Source organism: Epinephelus fuscoguttatus, linkage group LG11 (genome assembly GCF_011397635.1).
Source record: "Epinephelus fuscoguttatus linkage group LG11, E.fuscoguttatus.final_Chr_v1".
Classification (NCBI taxonomy): Eukaryota; Metazoa; Chordata; class Actinopteri; order Perciformes; family Serranidae; genus Epinephelus; species Epinephelus fuscoguttatus.
In genome coordinates, this window is record NC_064762.1 from 10,159,814 (window position 1) to 10,182,035 (window position 22,222).

A 22,222-nucleotide genomic window follows, 5' to 3' on the forward strand; every position below is an offset into this window, starting at 1 on the left:
CTGGAGCAGGATTACATTTCAAATGGCCACAGTACTTGAGGAGCGCTTGATTTTTGGCCGCTGTGAGCACACAGTTGGTTAGACAGACTGTCCCTGAAATAAAACATCAGGAATTTGAATCCCTGAAAGAAGCCAATCTGCGTCCCACCACAGCCCACAGAGTCTGATCGATCACGTATCTGCATGCTATCAGAAAAATACTGTCAGAAAGTTTCTCACATGCAGAATGAAAGATTTTGGAAAACGTTTTGATGGATAGATTATCATATTACCAGAATGGAGATTAATCCAGCTCTTGCCCAGTGCATGCAGGGATCATTCACCACAAACCTGAACAGGACGAGACGTTCAGAGAATATGTGGACGGATAAATGATCATGTGTTGTGATGAAAACTACGCCCAAATTGAAGCTAAGATAATGTTCACATCTGATACAGCTGTTACCGGCTTTGTTGTGGGTGAATGTGGGAGGAGCTAGGGTAGATACATACATCTAGTGATGCACATGGACACATCATCAGTGATAGTACCAGGGGTCATCGACGGTTTCGGGTCCTTTAACTTCAGACCCCTTCACCCTGTGTCACCCTGAGATCAGTGAATTCCAGCGTCAGACACCGACAAAAAAAAACGTCCTTTCACACTGGTATAAGGGAGAAACACAGGAGGACAACAAAAGTTAAGGCAGCCGAAGTCTGAGTAGGTCAGGTGGGAGGGGTGGTGGATGGGTCCAATAATCACAGACTTTCACCCAGGTGGCCGATGGCCTGTAAGATTGTAAAGCCAAATCCTGTTCTTTTTTCCTAAACCCAACCACGTGCATGTGTTGGCTGAACGTAACCATGTGCATTCGAAAAAAACGTCGGTGTTGCGGTGTTGTACAGATGTAGTGCTTTTATTTTGAAAGAGACTGTATGCAACTGCACATTTCCTGTGAAAACAGAAGTGTTTTTTGAAAACAGACAATGCATGTATCAGGCTGAAGTCATTCTCGGAACCCATCGGCTATATTTGGGGTCTGACCCCCAATTTTTTGGCATTCTGGTTTGGTTTGGGCGGAGGAGGTGAATTTCCGTTTCCGACTTCTGTTTATATATCCGTAAATAGGCTGAACCATTGCAATGGATTCAGAGTTTGCAGTGACGCCAATTATGTTCCACCTCGTTAGTTCACCGCACAGACCGTTTAACCTGGCAACAACTGCAGCCGGCTCAAACGTGATTGGTCAATATCACGCGGACTACAAACAGCCTAAAACCGGAAACCAGGTCTCTTCCACTCTTCTTCCGGAGGAAAGATCTCCGGGGTTTGCCTACAGACTCTACATTCACTGAATGTAGAGTCAACAGCCAACACACCCAGGGTATCTTGGACGTCATATGTGGACGTAGAAAGTACACGACCAAACGTAGACATGTAACGAGATCGCAGTGAGGATGTGTTGTTGAAGGTGTAACATGTTCTTGGAGTGATTGTAGAGGCGATGAAACGCTGGTCTCGACTGAAATATCTTAATAACTCGTGGATGAATTGCTGTAAAGTTTGGTCCAGATATTCATGTTCCCTCAGAGGAAGAATCCCACTGACGTTGGTGATCCTCTGACTCTTCCTCTAGCGCCACCAGCAGGTCAGTTTTCGCTTATCCTGACAAATGGCTCAACATCTGTTAGATCGACTGGCACGACATTAATGGATCCGACCAGTCCCATTAACCAAATCCCTTAACTTATCCTCTGGCATCACCATTAAAACTTTGATTGGTCCAGTAGGCTACTGACCTTATGACCAAATACCTGCAAAACTAATGACATTCCCATTCACAGCTAAGTAGCTAACCTTTGCAGGCTAACATGCTCAACGAACATGTTGAACCATTAGGCCTCAGAGAGCCCACAGACTGTATTTTGCAGGTTGCAACATGCACACCGCACTACCTTTTTTTGTTGAAGCCTGACCCCAGATCAGACAGACCGGTTGCCAGGCAACCGCTATTTTGCTGTGAAGTAAACTGACAGATCTTTACCGTAAAATCTGCATTAGAAATGGATCAGTGGGGGCACCTGTAGACTGGTCACAGAGAAACGGAAATCAGTGTGGGTCCATGAGTACTTCAGGAAGACAAGAAACCACAGCGAGAACCAGAAGGGTCAACATTTTCAGATGGGGATTTTTATTTTTGATAAATGATCAAATGGAAGTATCTTCTCATTTCATTAGTAAAACGTAAAATTAACCAAGTATTTAATATCATCCTCTAATAGTGTACTGCTGCATCACCCTTCAAAATGGTGTGTGAATTAATATCAGAGCATTAAAATGACTGAGTCTGAATACATGACTTCTCTTGCTAACCTGTCCCAACATTAAAACCAAGCTCCCTGATCATTTTAACTGATTAACCTTTTTGTTTTTAATCTCCCCTTCCCTTCCTCAAAGGTGTCTCCCCGCCCAGCAACACACCCCTCACTACCAGCTGTGACTCCCCGGGACTGGGCTGCCCAGGTAGGAAAAACAAACACATCTGCATGCTGAACACTGGTCCTAGGAAAATACTGGACCGTCTTTATCCTCTGTGTCTGTTTGAGGATCTCAAAGTGAAACATGTTGCTTCCTCATGTGATCTGTGACAAACTAAGATACAGAATCACATGAGGGATTATCCTGAGTTTAAAAATGATGCTGACTGAAACCACTGACCACTGATCAGATTTGCAGATTAAGAGACATTTAGACATCTAAGGTAAATCTAATTTCAACATGCAGTAAGATCTTTTTTAGATTAAATACTAATGTATTAAATGTATTAAGACAGAATAAAATGAAATCTTCAAATGACCTGAAAACTTTCTTCGTAAAAGGCGTCACATCCACTGTTTCAGTGCTGTTTTTCAGAGTTTGACTGACAGTTTTCACAACAGTTGAAACAAAGCGAACCAATCAAAAGCATCAGTTCTTTGAGCTAAATCAAACATGTCAGATCTGATAAGTTCCCTATAAAACTTTTACTTTCCAACCAAGATGTCCAGACATCTTTTGATCTGCAAATCACCAAATCACCAGGAGTAATGGATCGGCAGAAACCTTTGTATCAACGAATGAAGATATTTTTAAACAGATAATAGAACGATCTTTACTGATTCTTGGGTAAGAAACTGATTCTTCTCCCCAAACTGACAGCGATGGCAAAAAATTCCGTGCTTCTTACAATTATCACTTTGACATATCTGTATCAATGTTTCCCAAAACTTGCTGTCAGTCAGCCATGACAACCATTCCTTGCAGCTTCTTGCAGTTTGTGGATTGAGTTTATAGTGGGCCTGTCACGATGTCTACTTTTGTTGGATGATATATTGTCCTAGAAATTAGTCATTTGTTTATTGTCCATAACCACTTATCCTGTTAAGGGTCATGGGGGGCTGAAGCCTATCCCAGCTGACATTGGGTGAGAGGCGGGGTACACCCTGGACAGGTCACCAGACTATCACAGGGCTGACACATAGAGACAGACAACCATTCACACTCACATTCACACCTATGGACAATTTAGAGTCACCAATTAACCTGCATGTCTTTAGACTGTGGGAGGAAGTTGGAGTACCTGGAGGAAACTCACGCTGACACGAGGAGAACATGCACCCCACGCCGGGGTTCAAACCCCCACTCAAGGGTTCAAACCATGAATCCTCTTGCTGTAAGGCGACAATGCTAACCACTGAACCCAGCTGCTAACTGCCGCCACAGAAATAGGAATGTAAAAAAAAAAAATTATATATTTTTTAAAACGTAAGAAACATTTGTGTAAAATAATCGTGCCTTTATAGGAGTAGCCCAAAATTACTGTTAAAAACAAAATTTGATGCCTCTTGGAACTAATAGACAGGCTTAGTGAAGCTCCGAGAAAAGCCAGTGTGCTGCAGTCGGCTCCCTGGACTGGACAGCCTGGGAGCCAGGTGGATTGCTGGTGGATTTACAGAGTGGAGGATGAAGTTGAGGAGTGTGCCTCTTCCACAGCAAAAGTGCAGCTGCAGGCTACCGGCAAGCTACACTGTGATATCTTTGAAGCAATATTTTACTTTTCCTCTGACTCACACCAGTAGGTGGGGGTGGAGAGAGGGAAAAATAGGAGTTTCATTGCACCCAAGTGTTTTAACTCTGCTGTTTATCCTGGCATCATGTTGGTGACATTCATATGTGAACAAACACACGTAAACCAAATATATATATGAATATACCGTCTCATTTCACTTCCATTCTGTCATCATGTACATCTGAGCCACGCTGAGCCTTTCGAGGAGTTTTCAACACACAGCTCCAAGCTGTTAGTCGATGCATCTTCAGAGAGATGAACCTTGCTGGGAGAGTGCCTTGAATTATTCACAGATGTACACAAAGAATCGATCCCCTCACCTGCTGCCAAGAATAATGTATATAACCAAGGTTTTCCTCCATGACCACACGTTTCATACAGGTGAACCCAGAGGGAATCAGATTCTCAACCTTGGCAGCATCAGCTCCACATGCCTCCCATTTGGCTTCACAGGATGATGGTTTTACTGTCAGTCTCTGCTCTGTGTGCCTTATTAACAAAGTCCCAGTGCTCCCGAAGTTTTCTGAACTTTCTAAAGCTTCTTAATCCCCAAAATGGATTCTGGACATCTTGTTAAAAGAAACTCTGTAACCCCAACCAGCCTCAGGTTTGGTTCAGAGAACCTTCATGTTCCCCAAAGCCCAGAACATGTTCCAGCCTCCAAACTTTCCCAACTACTGTGAAACTATTCAGAATAAGTACAAAGATGAGTTTGAAGAGGAAAAGAGAGGGAGATGTTGGAGGATGAGAACGGCAAAATGTGGAGAGATGAGGAAAATGATTGAGAAGAGAAAGGAGACCAGAATAAAAGAGGAGAGATCAGAGGTGATCAAAGACAAAGAAACTGGAGGACGGATGATGATATGATTAGAAAGAAAAAAAGAGATGCTAAAATGAACCTATAAGTCACTTGACACAACGTTTTGATAGTCTTTCAATACTAAAACAAACATTTGCTCATTCTGGCTTCAACACTATTTAGATTTGCTGCTTTTTTATGCCTCCATGCCAGCAATAGCTGTGGACCGAGGCATTATTTTTTCGGGTTGTATACGTACCTACATCACATTCTTGTGAACATGATTTCTCAGAAAATCCACATGGACTCAGCGATGAACTGATTAGAATTTGGTCATCAAAGGTCAAAGTCACTATGACCTTGCATCCATCTAAAGGCCTTTGTACAGTGAGTCTGTTTTTTCTGATGCATTTTTTGATCTCTTACCTGAAAAAATCGTTACGCACACTGATTCTGATGCATTTTATTGCTCTATTCATTGCTCAAGTCATTTATTTTTAGACAAAAAAAAACAGACTCAGTATGCAAAGGCCTTTACTCTTGTCATCGGAATATCTCCTGAGGTTTTTAAGGGAGTTTCTTCAGTTTGGCACAAACGTCCATTTGGACTCAGCAATAAACTGATTAGATTTTGGTGGTCAAAAGTCACTGTGTGCTTGGGTTCGTCTCATACTCATAATCACAATATTTTAAGAAGGCCCTGAGGAAGTTTCCTCAAATTTGGCACAAACGTCCACTTGGATTTAAAGGTATAATATGTAGTTTTTCCACATAAAAATTTCTAAAAACGACTAAACCAATATTATATATTTTGTTTAGTTGTGTACTTTGATTATCAGAAATGTTTCCAACAATTTTTCAAACACAGATAAATATGAAATATTAATAACAGTTACGGACCGTGTCATTAGGTCGCAATGGCAGCGTAACTCCAGTTACCATAGACATTAAATGAAGGAGAAGAAGAAGAAGAAGAAGCAGCAGACCGGATGAGACGTCACAGAATGAACGTTACTGTTGCTAGGCTAAGCTAACTCGTCATGGATCATGATTATGCATTGACGGTTGCTGCACCTTCTGACACCGAAGCTGTCCCGGTAAACAAGCCGGTAAAACGGAAACGTACGGGTCAACCAAGCGATCCCAGAAGAGAGCTAAAGCCAGGATAAATATTGGTGTGGCCTTTCCGAGATGGAAAGAGCTTCGTGAAAATCTAGGACTACAATTCGACGCCAACCTCGCGTGTGTTCTACTAGACAGGTAAGCAAACATCTGGCTGATGTTATCGAAATATTAATCATTTCCACCAGTGTATTGCAAGCACTGCTGCCCGCCGGGACACCAGCACTCCGGCCAGCGGCCTCCGCTGCGGAGCGGTGTGGAGCGGAGGCTGGCTAACCACAACATCTAATGATAGGTTTCTATAATGCTGAGCTGATGCCAGTAAATGAACTGCATTTATAAAAGAGGCAGAGGAATAGCTAAACATAAGACGTACTGAGCAAGAGAGAGCAGCAGAGAGGGAGAAGCCATCGCTAACTGTAAAGCTAAGTAACTAGCAGTTTGCTCAAATAACCAGCAGATTGCTAACCGCTCAGCTAAAGTAAGTTGCATTTCTGAATAGAGTGTAAATAACTGAGGTTAGCGAGACAGTCGCTAAAAAAGAGAACCATGACTTTAACACACGGAAAACCGGACATTATAATCAGTTTATAAAAAAACCCGGACACCTCGGACGGGACGTGAAAAGTGGACATGACCGGGCAAAAGCTAAGTAACGTTACTACTGATAGTTAGATCAGAGTTTGACAATCCAGTGTAGGTACCAGATCAGCTCGGGCTGCTACACCGGCCGACGGACCCCATTTGCATAAAGTGAAACATAAAATGAATATAACTTCAGTAATATACCTCGTCCATGAGCATTTCTCTGCTGCTGAAGCTCGCTCTGCCAAAAAAACTGCCGCGGTCGGTTTCAGTTACACGGAGTGAGGAACATCAGATCTGTATCTGTTATATAACTACAACTCCCATGATTCCACGCTACTTCATGACGTCATCCAACTCCGTCTTCTGTTATTGTTTTGGTTTGAGACCCCTAGCTGCAGAAAATTACATATTGCACGTTTAAGGGAGTTTCTTCAATTTGGCACAAACGTCCACTTGGACTCAGCGATAAACTGATCACCATGTGCTTGCTTTTGTCTCACTCATAATCACAGTATTTCAAGAAGGCCCTGAGGAAGTTTCCTCAAATTTGGCACAAACGTGGAGTCCACTTGGACTCACTAATGAACTGATTAGAATTTGATGGTCAAAGGTCAAGGTCATTGTGACCTCACAAAACATGTTTTTATGCATAACTCAATAATTGATTCCCTAATTATGACAAAACTTGACACAAATGTCCAACAGGATAAAATAATGAAGTGTTGACATTTTATATCCGAAAGGTCAAAGGTCAGCTTGACTGTGACATCATCATGTTTTAATGTCATATCTCAGGAACAGAAGGGGAGACATTTGGTCAGATACTGAATTGGTGACTCTAATCTTGAAACTGTGCTGATTGTATAGATCTTCTGTGTGTGAAGCGTCCATGTTTTCACTGACATGGATGGAAACTGTCAGAGAAACTGGACTGGTGGGCGGAGTCATACAACCACGGGGCAGTATTTCCAGTTTTCTGTTTTATATCATTATAAACTGGTTATCAGTTGATCGGACAAAAGATGAAGTCACTTCGAGCTTCTCAAAACTCGCAACAAGCACACATTTAGATGTCCTGAAAATGGTCGAAGGAAAATATGTCTTTTGAATCAGCGGTCTGAAGGTACTGGATGTCCTGCATTGTACAGATTGTAACGTCCTTTCATTTATCATTTTTGGCTTTATGATGAGGAGAGCAGAGAAGAAGTCAGACAAGGACAGAAATCTCAGTCAAGTCAAAATGAGGACAAACTTGAAAATGGAAACAGGTGCTCCACTCTGCTTGTTGTTACCAAACCTTCTTCACAAGCTCAAGTGTCTGCAGATGAGAAAAAAAGGTGTAGAAAGGTTTTAGTTTAATAAGTATTCACACTCTGCTGCTCACCAAACAACATGGAAAAGAGTCGCCTCAAGTGTACTCTGTTAATGATATTTTCCTTAAATGACCCCCCTGTGTCCTGAGGGGAACATACATGAAGGAACCGGAGAACGTTTTTAAAGGAAACCACCCCAGGGTGCTGTTCAGCTGCAGCAGTAAACTTCTTACTGTCCAGCCAAAACCATTAAAACTGGAGAACTGTCCATACACAGATCCTAAAGAAAATCTCACTCCAGCCAATCATCTTTGCTCCAGAAGATCACATGATCTGGTACTTACCAGTAGCAGTCAGGCAGAACTGTAGCTGGGGGCCAAGTGACAACGTGACCCAACCCCACTCCCTAAATGTCAGTTCTCACACTATCCTGTTCTATGGAGGCCTCAGAGGGACATTTTTCTAAAGGTCAGTTTTTGTGGGATTGTGCTCATGAGAGGAAAGGAGTTGAGCCAATTAAGGTTGTGTTCCAGAATACAAATGACTACAGCAGCCCGGGCAGGTCAGCAGGGCATGGGAGAGCACTCACAGGGTTGCACGTTAAATCCTGCTCCACAGAGTGCAGGGTCATCTGAAGACCAGCACCCACAGCGCTGGCCAGAAATCAGTCCTCATCTTTAGGCTGATAATCAGGTTTGTATCCTCTGGACCACCAGGACACCTGAATTTCCTCTGTGAACAGGTGTGCTACTGCAAACAAAGCCTTCATCCAGAAACATGGCTCTGATGGAATATAAAGGGAGGGTATTTCCTGTTTTTGAGACAAGTTGTTGTGACTTCGATCTTTTTCCTTCCTTTGGCCTCTACTAGAGCAACCCGTTTGGAGCACATTCTCACTCCCAACTCGTCAAATACAGCAGCCTCAGTGGCTCCACATTTCAAATTATGACACTCTACGTACCCCTGTAACATCAGTTTTGAATGCGTCAGTTTCTGGGTCAATTTCTGGTTGTTCCATGGTACAGTGTCTTTCAAAATAAACTTCTTTTAGAGGAAATGTAATTTTCACTACCTAAACTACTTTAGGCTTAGGCATCAAAACTGCTTGGTTAGATACAGAAAAATAATCATGGTTTGGGTTAGAGTGCCGGTTTTCAATGAATTCCGAGTGAGACCCATTTGCAGAAACACACAATGTCAGCATTTGTCAGGCAGTTAAGTTGGATACAAACAGCAGTCTCTTGGGTGAAAGTCATATGTGTGTTTGACCCATTTGCCACCCCATCCTCCCACCCTACTCAGACTTTCACGCTCTGTGTTACATTATTGCTCTGAATGGGTTTACATTGAAGTCAGTTGAAAGCCCCCTACAGATGCTACAAGGGACTTATGCTTTGGTATTAGAAGCAGAGGGCCCCTGAAAAGGCTGGCATATCTGACACCCTAGGAATGAAAACATTTTGCTGTTCGTGGTTCATTGCCAGAACAGTATTATCAAGTAGCAGCTACCCTTCCACCTGGTACATCTATGCCTAAAAACAGTATCTAACAGTATAAAAAGCCTGACTGAGACCTCAAAATACAAGTTTGGTTCTGGATATCATAAAGCTTTGCAGTTGTGAAATGGGCAGTTCAGACTGACTTGTACAGATTTCATCACTTCAGAAAGTTGGTGAAGCAGTGAGGAGGAGTATGAGCTTCATTCTTATCTAACACGTAATAAGTCTAACAACAAAATTCACCTCCAGGCTTGAGAGAACTGTTTGACACATGCACACTTGTGCACACTAACTAACGTCTGTAGATGTGATACTTTGGCGCTTGTTATAATGGCTGCATAAACATGGACTGCAAATTTAAAGTAGTTCAGAAGTCAAATGTGTGCAAATATAGTCAAACAAGAATTCAGATTGTGTGATTCAAGTCTCTTGATTATGTCTCCGTCTCAGTTTAAGACCAGATGCATGTGGGCTGTCACTGTGGATCAGAGCGTGCTGGTGAAATGAGTGTCATCTTGTGCTTTTGTGTGTTTTCTGTCCAGTGTTGCCTCATGAAATAGTTCTGAAGTGAAGTTATTGTCACACTTGCATTATTTTAGCCGCCTCAGGTGTAAAATTAAAATGTGAAAATTTGTTGTTGATCCGCTGTGGTCATGATGGTATTTTATTTTGGCAAACACTGTTGGCAGTTAAGTGGGATTCTTAAGTTTTTCTGTGTCCATCTTTCACGATGGATTTGTGCAAATTATCTCATATTTCATGCAACAGTGCTGTCGGGAACCAGTTAAGAAAATACAAAAAAGCAACCTGCAGCAATACATTTTTATTTTATACCTCAACCTCATGCTATTAAAGGTTCTGCAATGAGAATGATCATTCAGCTTCACAACCATTCATCATCTGCTGCATCTTTTTCTCTCTCTGTCTCATCCTGACCCCCCCAGCTGCTTCCTCTCCCGCCACCTCATCCACTGACTCCACTAACACCATCCATACTACTAATGCCATCACCCACGGTAAGCACCCCTCCTCCTCCTTCTCCTCATGCAGCCTTCTCCTAATATCCCTCTCACTCCCTTCTCCTGTTTTTTCATCTTCAGCTTCTTATGCCTCCTTTCTTCTTGATTTCACCTCCTTCTCTACCTCCTCATGCCTTCCCTTTTCACTCCAGCACTGTCCTTCATGTTCCCCTTTATTTCAGTGCTCATCCATGTTGATCAGCTGCTGTGCTGATGATCTTTGATGGTTTATTTTTTGATTTATGCCAGTTGCAGCAAAAGCCTCATTCATCCCCTTCTCCTCTACTTCATCTCCTGTGACTTTAATAAAAATGTAGGTCGATGTCCCCACAATGTCAGTGTATTTTTAGATTGATGTCCCCAGATTGTAGCTGTGTTATTCATTTAATGTCTCCACAAATACACCTGTATTTTCACATCGATGTCCACACAGTGAACACGTGTTTACGATTATGTCCTCACAATATAGACAGGTTTTTTGGTTGATGTCCCCACAATGTGAACATGTTTTCACTTAGATGTTCCCACAATGTGAACATGTCTTTAAGGCTCATTTATGCTCCCTTTATGTACAAAAATGTATACGTCCGTTTCAAACGATGTTATCGTCACTACCCACATACTTCCATGCGCCCTTTACATTGGCATGGATGTTAACCAATATATCCACCAGAAGGCAGCCCATCATCAGAAGTTTATGACAACAACAAACTCAAAAACAAATATGGTGACTGTGGAGGACCTATTGATAATGTACCTCTTGCATAAAGGACAAAAACGGGCAGCGTTGTAGGAGGCGGTGGTCGGTGAGGCCGTTAAATACATCGCGACTGGAGGACGGAGAATTCTTTTCTCTAGTACTGCCGATGAGAAAAATTAAATTGTTATTTCTTCTTTGTGTCTCACTAGAGCTACATATCAGGTAGTGACAGCAACACTGCCCCCACGGTTCCCGGTGGTACGGCTCCATTTGGCCCATATCCGTAAGCTTTATGGAAATGTGCAGAAATACGGACGAAATGAACGTGGAGCACGGACAGAAGGCTCCGTCCGTATCCGGATCCGTATTTAACGTTGAGCATAAATGGACCTTTAGGTAGATGTCCCCACAGTGCACCTGTTGTTTCAGGTTGATGCCCACACAGTGTGAACATGATGATTTCCTTACAATGTAGACAGTTTTTTCGGTTGATGTCCCCACAACATCAGTGTATTTTTACATTTACGTCGCCATAATGTGATTATGTTTTCAGTTAGATGACCTCACAGTGTAGCTGTGTTTTTAATTTAACATTCCCACAATGCACCTGTAGTTTCAGGTCATTGTCCATACAATGTGAACATGTCTCCAGACTTAAGTCCTCACAATGTAGATAGGCTTTTAGGTTGCTGTCCCCACACTGCAGCTGTGTTTTTATATGGATGTCCCCACAATGTGAATGTGTTTTCGGGTTGATGTCCACACAGTTGTCTCCCTGACTTGTCCCCCTACTCTAGATTTCTACCTCCTTTCTTGGTGTTTCTTTTTATTTGAGTCTCATGTGTGCTGTTCAGCTGCTGCACTGGTCTTTGATGGTTTGTCTCTTGATTTATATCGTCTACAGCTTTTTTAGTCTTCTTCTCTTTTACTTCATTTCCTGTAACTTCATGATAAATTTAGGAGCTCATCTGAGATCCAGAAGGAAGACCTCTTATTCAGGAAGTCATTTGCAGTTCATCACCAAAAAACAATTATCCTTAATGGTTATCTGAAGAGGCTTTGCTCATTAAAATCTGAACTCCCTGAAGTTGTGCCATGTTTGACCTTTTAAAGGTCCCATAAAAAGTTCTTCTGAGCGATTTTACCTTTCCTGCACCTCTGAAAAGTAAAATCCTCTGCAATTCATTAGCTCACTCTTTTCTTCATTATCTACCTGAGAGAAAACTTGGCTAATTCTGCTCTGATGAATTGTTCCGGATGATGAACGTGTTTGACTCAGGAGGACTGAGACTGGATAAATATTATCTACCACTGCATTTAAAAATGACTTCATCAAATCTTTTTATTAGATAATTAACCTTTCTGTCATTCTTTTTCATCTGAGAAGTTGAAATGATGAGTGAATGTTCACAGGAATTTATGGAAATCAGCTCTTGTTCTCAGATAAGGGAAATAAGGATTTTATGTGTGTTAAAACTGCAGTTCACTATGGAATTTAATTATGTAATTCCATTAGAAGATAGAAAATACCCTTCACTTGGCACATAGTTTTTTTAACACAAAGGTAAAAAGTGTTATCCATGAGTAAAACATATATGCTTATTGGAAGTATGAAGATTTGCACACAGGAGTTAGGCGTACCTGATTTTAGCATTAAACCCATTTTTATTTTCCCTGTATGGTCCCTCTCGTTCTGCTGTACCCATTGATTTGTGATCTTCAGTTCGCCCTCCCACCACTTCATCTCCATCCACCATCCCTACTACTAGCATGCCACTAACCCCAACCATCAGAACCACCACTACCACCACCACCACCACCACCACCACCACCAGTACAGCCAGCTCCTCTTCCTCTGGTAAGGCTTCATCTGCTTCGCTGCTGCTTTGTTTGCCATGAGCATCTCCAGAGGAGTGGTTTCTGTGTGTTTTCCCCCAAGATTTTATTTTTCAAGGATATAAAAGCCCTTAAAACATAGCACATACCAGGAACAAAAGTGTTCTCAAATGTAACCCAGACTGATTTTTAATTATTTATTAATTCTGGTGTGCTCACCTCATTAGTGTGACTCCAGTAATTAACTAATTAACTGTGACAGATTTATGATGGGAAATATAGAGTCATTTTCAAAAGTAACGTCTCATTGGCTGTTGAAAACAAAAAATTTTAAATCAAATTAACTCTAAGATGCTTTTGGGAAACCCAGTTTGTGCACCAAATGTCAAAAAGACGCACCTTGATCAACATTTTTTTGTCGTTGAATCAAGAAAGACTTTTGAGATTGGTCCTGTATCAAACAGACTAGGTGCTTGTCCCATTAACGCAATGTGGTGTGTGTTTTGTTATTACTGACATGCTGACTTACTGTGCTGATCAGTTATGCCCACCACTACCATCATCATCACCACCAGCGCTGCTACCACTGCATCTCATGCATCTCCTACATCTTCTACATCTCCTGCATCTCCTGCATCTCCTACATCTCCTGCATCTTCTGCATCTCCTACCACTAATGTTGCTGCTTCAGCCAGCAGTACAGCACATGGTAAGGTAGCTAACCATATCTGAAAATTGTTGCTAGTTAACACTGGTCAAGGTTCTGATTTTATCCTGCTCTGACATTGATAACACTGAGTATGAACACTGATGACAATAACTTGTTTAATTTGTTTTTGCTCACTCATTTATATTTCTAGGAAATATTTTTGTGATAGAATGAGAAGTATGGACAAAGAATTCACAAAGAGCTGATACACCAAAACTTTTCACAGCTAGGCTTTGTCAGACTACAGAAGTTAGCAGATGAGAAGCTAGCTTGCTGGTTTCTCAAAAGCTGTTTCTTTTACCTGTCTTTGTTTTTGTATCCACAGTGTGGATATGTTTTCAGGTTGATGTCCCCATAATGTAGTTCTTTTTTTTGGCTGATGTCCCCACAGTGTTGATATGCTTTTAGGTCAATGTCCCCACAATGTGGATATGTTTTTAGGCTGATGTCCCCACAGTGAGTATATGTTTTTAGGCTGATGTGCCCACAGTGTGGCTATGTTTTTAGGCTGATGCCCCACAGTGTGTATATGTTTTTAGGCTGATGTCTCCACAGCGTGGATATGTTTTTAGGTTGATGTCCCCACAGTGAGCACATGTTTTTAGGCTGATGTCCCCACAGTGTGTATATGTTTTTAGGTTGATGTGCCCACAGTGTGGATATGTTTTACATTGATGTCCCCACAGTGAGCACGTTTTTAGGCTGATGCCCCACAGTGTGTATATGTTTTTAGGCTGATGTCCCCACAGTGTGGATATGTTTTTAGGCTGATGTCCCCACAGTGTGTATATGTTTTTAGGTTGATGTCCCCACAGTGAGTATATGTTTTTAGGCTGATGTGCCCACAGTGTGGATATGTTTTACATTGATGTCCCCACAGTGTGTATATGTTTTTAGGTTGATGTCCCCACAGTGAGTATATGTTTTTAGGCTGATGTGCCCACAGTGTGGATATGTTTTTAGGCTGATGTGCCCACAGTGTGTATATGTTTTTAGGCTGATGTACCCACAGTGTGGATATGTTTTTAGGTTGATGTCCCCAGTGAGTATATGTTTTTAGGCTGATGTCCCTACAGTGTGTATATGTTTTTAGGCTGATGTCCCCACAGTGTGTATATGTTTTTAGGCTGATGTGCCCACAGTGTGGATATGTTTTTAGGTTGATGTCCCCAGTGAGTATATGTTTTTAGGCTGATGTCCTTACAGTGTGGATATGTTTTACATTGATGTCCCCACAGTGTGTATATGTTTTTAGGCTGATGTGCCCACAGTGAGTATATGTTTTTAGGCTGATGTGCCCACAGTGTGGATATGTTTTTAGGTTGATGTCCCCACAGTGTGGATATGTTTTTAGGCTGATGTCCCTACAGTGTGGATATGTTTTTAGGTTGATGTCCCCAGTGAGTATATGTTTTTAGGTTGATGTCCCCACAGTGTGGATATGTTTTTAGGATGATGTCCCCACAGTATAGGACTGTCTTTAGGTTTGATGTCCACAGTGTTGATATGCTTTTAGGTCAATGTCCCCACAATGTGGATATGTTTTTAAGCTGATGTCCCCGAAGTGTGTATATGTTTTTAGGTTGATGTCCCCACAGTGTCGGTCTGTTTACAGGTCGTTGTGTATTCAGGTTGTTGTCTTAAGAACGTAGTACGATTAACAGTTGTTGTTCCTAAAGCATGATGAGTATAAATATGTTCATACACTGATGGGTCCCAAAGTTTCCTGTTTCCTTACAGGTGTATGAAACGACAATCTGCTCACAGATCGGTGCATATTTTACCTATAGCATATGTCTGTTAACCTGACTGATGTTCTGTGATTGTTTACTTTCTGTAGCCCCACAGACGCCAACCGCTTCACCTACTACCACTAACCACGCAGCTACTAACCCCACAACACATGGTAAGAGCCACAGCACTGCAGCAAAGCCACGGCTGAATCTGAGCAGCTTTATATATGAAACACTACACGATGCTGTGAGAGCACTCAGTTTAATCTGAGAGAGTTTCAGTCTGTACCAGTTCATGTTCAGAGGGTCCAGGTGACTGAATTCTGTCGTCACTGATTGTGTGAACTGTATATATGTTTATGTCCCGACCTGTGTAAACTCCATTCATGATGTTTGATATTTAACGCACTTAATAATAAGTATTTACTTCTTATTCTCAAATGATATTAATTAGTTATTAGTGTACGAAATCCCATCGGCTTCTTGTGGAGGGAGGGTGTCAGGGCAATGGACTTCAAAACTGGCTCACAAAAAATTACACCCCAGCACCAATCTATGTCAGTGGGTTAAAAGCACGGACATAACAACTGTTTTTGACCAATAAATGTTTGGAACTGGGGCTGTAACTAACTATATTTGTCATTACTGTTAAATATTTAGACTTATTTATATGTAAAATTACATTAAATGTGAAAATACCCAGAAAATGTCAGAGTAAATCATCACATTTGGAAAACTTGAATTTTTGAATGTTTGGCATTCTTGTTTATTAAGTTACTTACAATTATGGGTGATCAAAATTGTTGATTCATTTTGTGTTGATCAGCTAATTGTTACTATGAATTGGCTGAGAGGCGTGGCTTAACACGTGTTCTCATAAAATATAATACCTATACTTATAACAAAGGCTGTAACAGTTCACGAAATTCATGGTTCAGTTCGATAGGTGGTGTTACGGTTCGCTACGTTTTTGATGCAAAAATATAATTGCCAGAGAAAATTCCTTTTTTAACATTTCTAATTATGAAAACGAACCTACCAACTAACCTCTACTTTGAACAATGATAGAGCCGTACCTGAACGAGGTGTCTTCTAAGCAGCATACAAAACAGAAAACAGCTCCTAATAGAATATAAAATGTGATATTGTAGTTATAAACAAATAAACAAAAGAAACAGTTCTGTTTCTGAAATGCCAGAGAAATTTCCTTGTTTATTAATGTTTAAATGTATTAAAATTAACATCATAATTTGGGCTTTTGGGTTGTTTTGTACAAAACAGCAGTGTTAATTTTGACAGCTATTTTAGCTTTAGGCTTAGTGTTGAGACAAATATATTTATTTGTTTTAGTCACATTTTAGTCATTTTCATCCTTCATGGTTCTAGTTGACAAAAATTCAAAACATTTAATTTGACGAAAATCCAAAACATTGTAAAAAGGTTTGATTCAACAAAAATTCAAAACATTTTCATAATATATATTTTAAATGTTTAAGTCGAAAATTCAAAACGTCTTAGTCAGCTTTATGTTGTGCTTTTTTGTATCTGTTTTTTATCTTTAAACTAATCCAGTGAGGCTAATTCATGTCTAAAAAATGAGAATCAAGGTGTATAAAATAATGTGTGTGTCATGTCTCCAGCAGTGTTTGACAGGTTTGACACACACTTAATGATCATCATTTGAAAAGCTCAACATCTCTATTTATGCTCTCAAAAACTTTCATTATATCAAACACAATTTAAGCTGTGTATTTTTCTTTCCAAATGTAAAAGGATAGTTCAACATATTGTTCGGTTTGCAAAGCGTACCGGACCGAAAGCCTCACACCGAGCGGATCAATATGAGTGTGTGTTCTGTTACACCCCTTTTTATAATACTTGAGCTTTTTAACATCAGTGTCAATGTACATAGTCTATTTGATGCCTGAAACACAGCAGCATGTGGTTCTTTTTCTGACTATAGTCCTGCTTACATGATTATTTCTCTCACTTGTATTTCCGTAGTTAAATAAGGAGTGGGAGCTTTCATCCTTTCTTTGATTTCTGCCTGTCTGTCCGGAGACAAGCAGTTTAATGTTATTAGTTTAATGGCAGCAGGAAGATTCTGTCACAGTTGGTGCTTCTCAAAGTCGAGGAAGCATCCTTAAACTGCTAAATTTCAGCAAGGCTACGTCATCAAGTCCCGCCAATGGACTGTTGTTCCAATGTCAAGGATCCTAGAATTCTAACAAGGACTGAGTCCGTCCTTTAGAGAATTTTCAAGGATGCATGTGTGTATCCTCGGCGATCATGAAGCACCCACAATTCTTTGCACACGATTTACCAGAATTGAAGGCAGGGCCTTTTCGGTTTTGTGCACCTGGGGCACTTTTTAGCCTGTTCTAATGTGTGTTCACCGAATGCTAGAAAGGGGTCTAACCTTGGAAGGACCTGTCCTACTAAGGACGCATCCTTGACTTTGAGAAGCACCAGGTGTATCAAATGTTTCTGTTAATCTTGGACATTGTGATTTAGAACTTAATCCCAGTTCAGACCAAAGATTCACAACGAGACAAAACTGTATTAGAACGTTGCAGAGAAAAGTGTCAGCGGTGTGAACTGGCCGGTCTGAGCTTGACTCAAGCCGGCTGATGGTGTCACCTGACACTCAGCTGTACAGAGAGTTGACTAGAGATGATATATCGTCTCATGGTGGTCACTTCCTGTCAGCGTTACAGATCAGAAGCATAGAGAGTTGTTGACTAGAGATGATACACCGTCTCATGGTGGTCACTTCCTGTCAACGTTACAGATCAGAAGCACAGAGAGTTGTTGACTAGAGATGATACACCGTCTCATGGTGGTCACTTCCTGTCAACGTTACAGATCAGAAGCACAGAGAGTTGTTGACTAGAGATGATACACCGTCTCATGGTGGTCACTTCCTGTCAACGTTACAGATCAGAAGCACAGAGAGTTGTTGACTAGAGATGATACACCGTCTCATGGTGGTGACTTGGTGTGAATGAGCAGGTTTTTGCAACGTTACAAAATGCCGCATTACAAGTAGTCAATCTTCGGTCTGAACTGGGCTTTAGTGTAATTTCATGTTTGTAACATCTTTAGATCTTTTAACTTCCTGCTGATAATTTACATTTCTTAAACACTCCTGCCATCAAAATGCACAACACACTAAAAATGCAATCATCCCTTCTACTTCCTTCCTTCCTTCTCCTCTCTTCTCCAGTTGTTCCGTCTCCACAAACAGTCACAGGAACTCCACCGCTGGTAGTAACTACTAACCAACCAACCACTAACATAGCTGTCACTACTGCTTCCTCTCGGGGTAAGATACACACCTGCATGCCTCGTTCAGCAACCCAGGTCGATACACTCTTCTCTTGTCATTCCTGTCTAGTTATGTCTTTATTCTTCCTCAATGTGTTCTCATTTTTTATTTTTCAGAGAAAGATGCGTTTGCTCTTGTTCAGATTTTTACTTTTCTCACCAAGTCGTTAAGATTTTTTCAGCTGCTTTTTGGTCCTTTCAGATTAACAGACATTTTTCATACTTTACTGAATGTGTTGTATTTTTTTTTTTTTATCCTTCCAGTGTCTTGTTGTGAAATCTCTCTGATTTGGGTTCTTTGCTTCATAATGATCAGAGCTGCCTGTAATAGTTGCTTCTCCTGTTGTGGTACTAACAAATGAATCCATAAAAAAAAACTAATCTCATCACACCAATATTTTTCTGGTTTCCTCCTGTATGGTAGATACACTTATGTATTGTCCGTGCTTTGATCCTTTCTTGGTGTTTTGGTTTGGCTTCTATTTCTATAATTGTGTCTTTTCTCTGATAAGAAAAGAAAATCAGGAACATGATAGGAATCAATGTGCAATGTTTTCTGACACTTAAAGGAAACTTAAGATGTCTCATCTGATGTGAAGGAGTCAGGTGTTTCTAAATCTCCACTGTGTAAACACTGCTTTGATTCTTATTGCTTGAAAAATGCTCGCTATTACTTTTGTTTATTATCTGTTACCTGCTTTTTCACCATAACGGCGTCTGGTTTGTATCATGCCCTGGTGACAGCAAAGGAGTCTACCATGAGATCTCCATCCAAATCCTCTGCACCTGCAACTGCAGTTACTCCTCAGCAGTTCAAACCTGTTGGCCCAGCTGCTCACCACAGAAGACGCCGGCGTGCTGCGGGATTAACTGCTGCTGGAATCTCTATTACTCACACACCTCCAGCTCCTCCCACCACTGTGATCAGACAAGTTAGGCCTGGGAGAGCCTTTCAATCCAGTCCTCCAACCCAAGCCCCTCGTCTCCCTAATAAAACATCTGAACCCAGACCCTTGGCCACAGCCCCCCCAGCTCTACCTGCACCCCCTCGCCCTCGGCCTCCAGCGTCCCTTCCCAGACCCCGAGGCCACCGCAGCTCCAAGACCTCCCTCGGGTTTATCTCCACCCCTTTGATCTGGCAGGGGAGGAAGAGGCCAACTGGAGGAAGACATCCAGCTTCCACCAGAGCACCGCAGAGGCCAGCGGTTCACATCACGAAACCTGCAACCGAACTTAAATCCACCGCCAGGCCTACATACACAACACAGGCGCGTGGATTTAAACACGCAGCCGGGTACACACATGCAGCTGGGTTGCACAACGCAACACACATGTCAGGATATGCATCGTATACAACTGCACACCTCCATGCATCAACTACCTCACAACCAAACTTTCTGCACAAGGAGACCCCTACAACCACTCAAGACTCAAAATCTCCTCCTGACTCGGGGGTCTCCATCTTGTCTCAGGGGTCATTTCCTTATCAACGCAGAGATGAGGCATCAGATACAAAGGAGTCTTCCTCATCAGTAGGGGCAGCACCCCTTGCATCATCCTCATCACTGTTGTCATCATCATCAGTGCTTAGCAACAGAAAGAACAAACCTGTTGTGCCACAGTGGTCGCTGCTGAGCATGAGCAGTGGGGAAAACCAAACCAACAGCAGCTGGACAGATCCACTGGAACCACCGGGAGATGAGTACTCTTCAGGGTCTGAGCAGTTTGTATACGATTTGACTGAGCTCACAGAGGACAGTGCTGCTTTCAGCTTGTACGACTTTGAAACTGCGTACACTTTGGATGAACCCGCCACCGTCCCTCCGGCCTACATCGGCCCTGACGCCACAAACAAACAATCACTCAACAAATCAGACCCTCATGGTGCTTTTCTTCCTGTCACACACCCCCAAACTGTCACAGATGGAGGAAGTGAACATTTTCAGGATAATTCGGAAAGCCTTGCAAGTAGTGGCAAGCTTTCTCTGACCCACTCGCAGGATGGATTGATGCCTGAAACAGTTATGTCCATCAGCAGCTCTCAGGCTGTTTCTCAGACTTTGACAGGAGCTCAAACCCACCACACGGTTCCAAACAACTCTTACTCAAGCAGACAAAAGCAAGAGGAAATATACACAAAAGCTGTCACTCAACACCTGGAAACACTGACTTTACACCCAGGACCATCTCTGCTCATTCCCTCCATTTCATCCCTTCCAACACCTTCTTCGCCCGCGGTACGACGGAGCTCCTCTGCTCTCCTTGCGGAGATCTTCCCAAAGCAGATCCTTTCTTCTTCAGTGCCACAGAATGAAGACACTGTCCAGATATCCTTTACTTTAAACCCCCTAGACAGGGTGTATGAAACAGACATTACTGGGAGTGATGGTGAATTTGCAGACACCAGACTGATTAATAATTCATATACAAGTATGGACACATCTACACATTTGTCTGTGCACCTTATCCTCCAAACACCCTCAACTTCCTCCTCTCCTTTTCCTGTTTTTCCCCAAACTTCTTCTTCTAACATTTTTGCATTTCCTCTTGACATCCATACCTCCTCATCTACCCTCCCACCTCTTATCCCCTCATCTCCTCCTCTTCCCCCCTTCTTCACCTCCTCTCATGTCGTCACATCTGCTTCGTCGTCTGTCTCCTCTGTGACTTCACAAACTCTTACCTCCCCTCACCTTTACCCATCTAACATCTTCACCCCTCTCACTCCTCCCCTCTGGTCCTCTACCCTTCCTCTCCCGTCCCAGCAGCCCTCCGTCCTCCTTACCTCCTCTTCCCAGCAGGCCGAACGAAGGCTCTCGGAGACAGACGCTGTTGTTGAACCTGCTCATGTTCGAGAGTCTGATGGACTCAGCGGGAGCTCTCAGCCTTCTGTGTTGTCATTTCTCTCTCAGTCCTTGAACCTTCAAAGGGACTTTGTGGTGACAGGAGTTGACACAGCATCCTCATCTTCACTTCCTCTCTTTTCTAAAGGTCCAACTCAATCTCAGATTGTTGATGGCGTGCTGCTTCCTGAACACCACTTATCCTTAGCCAGAGAGTCCTCTGACAGTATATCAGAACCTTACAGGAGTCGATCGACCCTAGACGAAGGTAATCAGCTCCCTGATACGCAATCAGATCTGTATGTTCATTCAGATGGGATTTTTTTAGACTCCTCGTTTACTCAGATTGAGCCAACTCCCTCAGGATTATTTGTGGAGAATGTGGCATCTAGTGCTGCGATACGTGCACCAGATTTACCCCCTCAAACACAACCAGCTCCGTCACAGTTTCTTGACCCTGAGTTGAGTTTGTCACTGGTTTTATGGCCTTCTTCTCCTGCAGCCAGTCCGTCAGTCAGTCAGTTTTTGGTTCATTCTGATCAGACAGATTTGAGCAACATACACTCTCTGCCAGACGAGTCACGTCCAGGGAGTGACTCCGGCGTTGTCTTTACATCACTGCCAGCTGCTGTCATTCAGGCCTCTG

General features: G+C 42.2%; 1 protein-coding gene across 2 annotated transcripts in view; it reads left to right on the plus strand.

Annotated features, from left to right (window-relative positions):
- Positions 1-22,222, plus strand: part of adgrg6 (adhesion G protein-coupled receptor G6) — a 144,533-nt gene that overhangs the window by 64,562 nt on the left and 57,749 nt on the right. Inside the window, exons 7-12 of one of the 2 annotated variants that reach the window (XM_049590102.1) lie at positions 2,438-2,503; positions 10,354-10,425; positions 12,852-12,986; positions 13,506-13,673; positions 15,514-15,579; positions 18,633-18,731. In XM_049590102.1, the coding sequence (XP_049446059.1) occupies positions 2,438-2,503; positions 10,354-10,425; positions 12,852-12,986; positions 13,506-13,673; positions 15,514-15,579; positions 18,633-18,731 (606 nt within the window). The remainder of the gene's footprint in view (positions 1-2,437; positions 2,504-10,353; positions 10,426-12,851; positions 12,987-13,505; positions 13,674-15,513; positions 15,580-18,632; positions 18,732-22,222) is intronic. The other variant, XM_049590103.1, reaches the window with a different exon arrangement.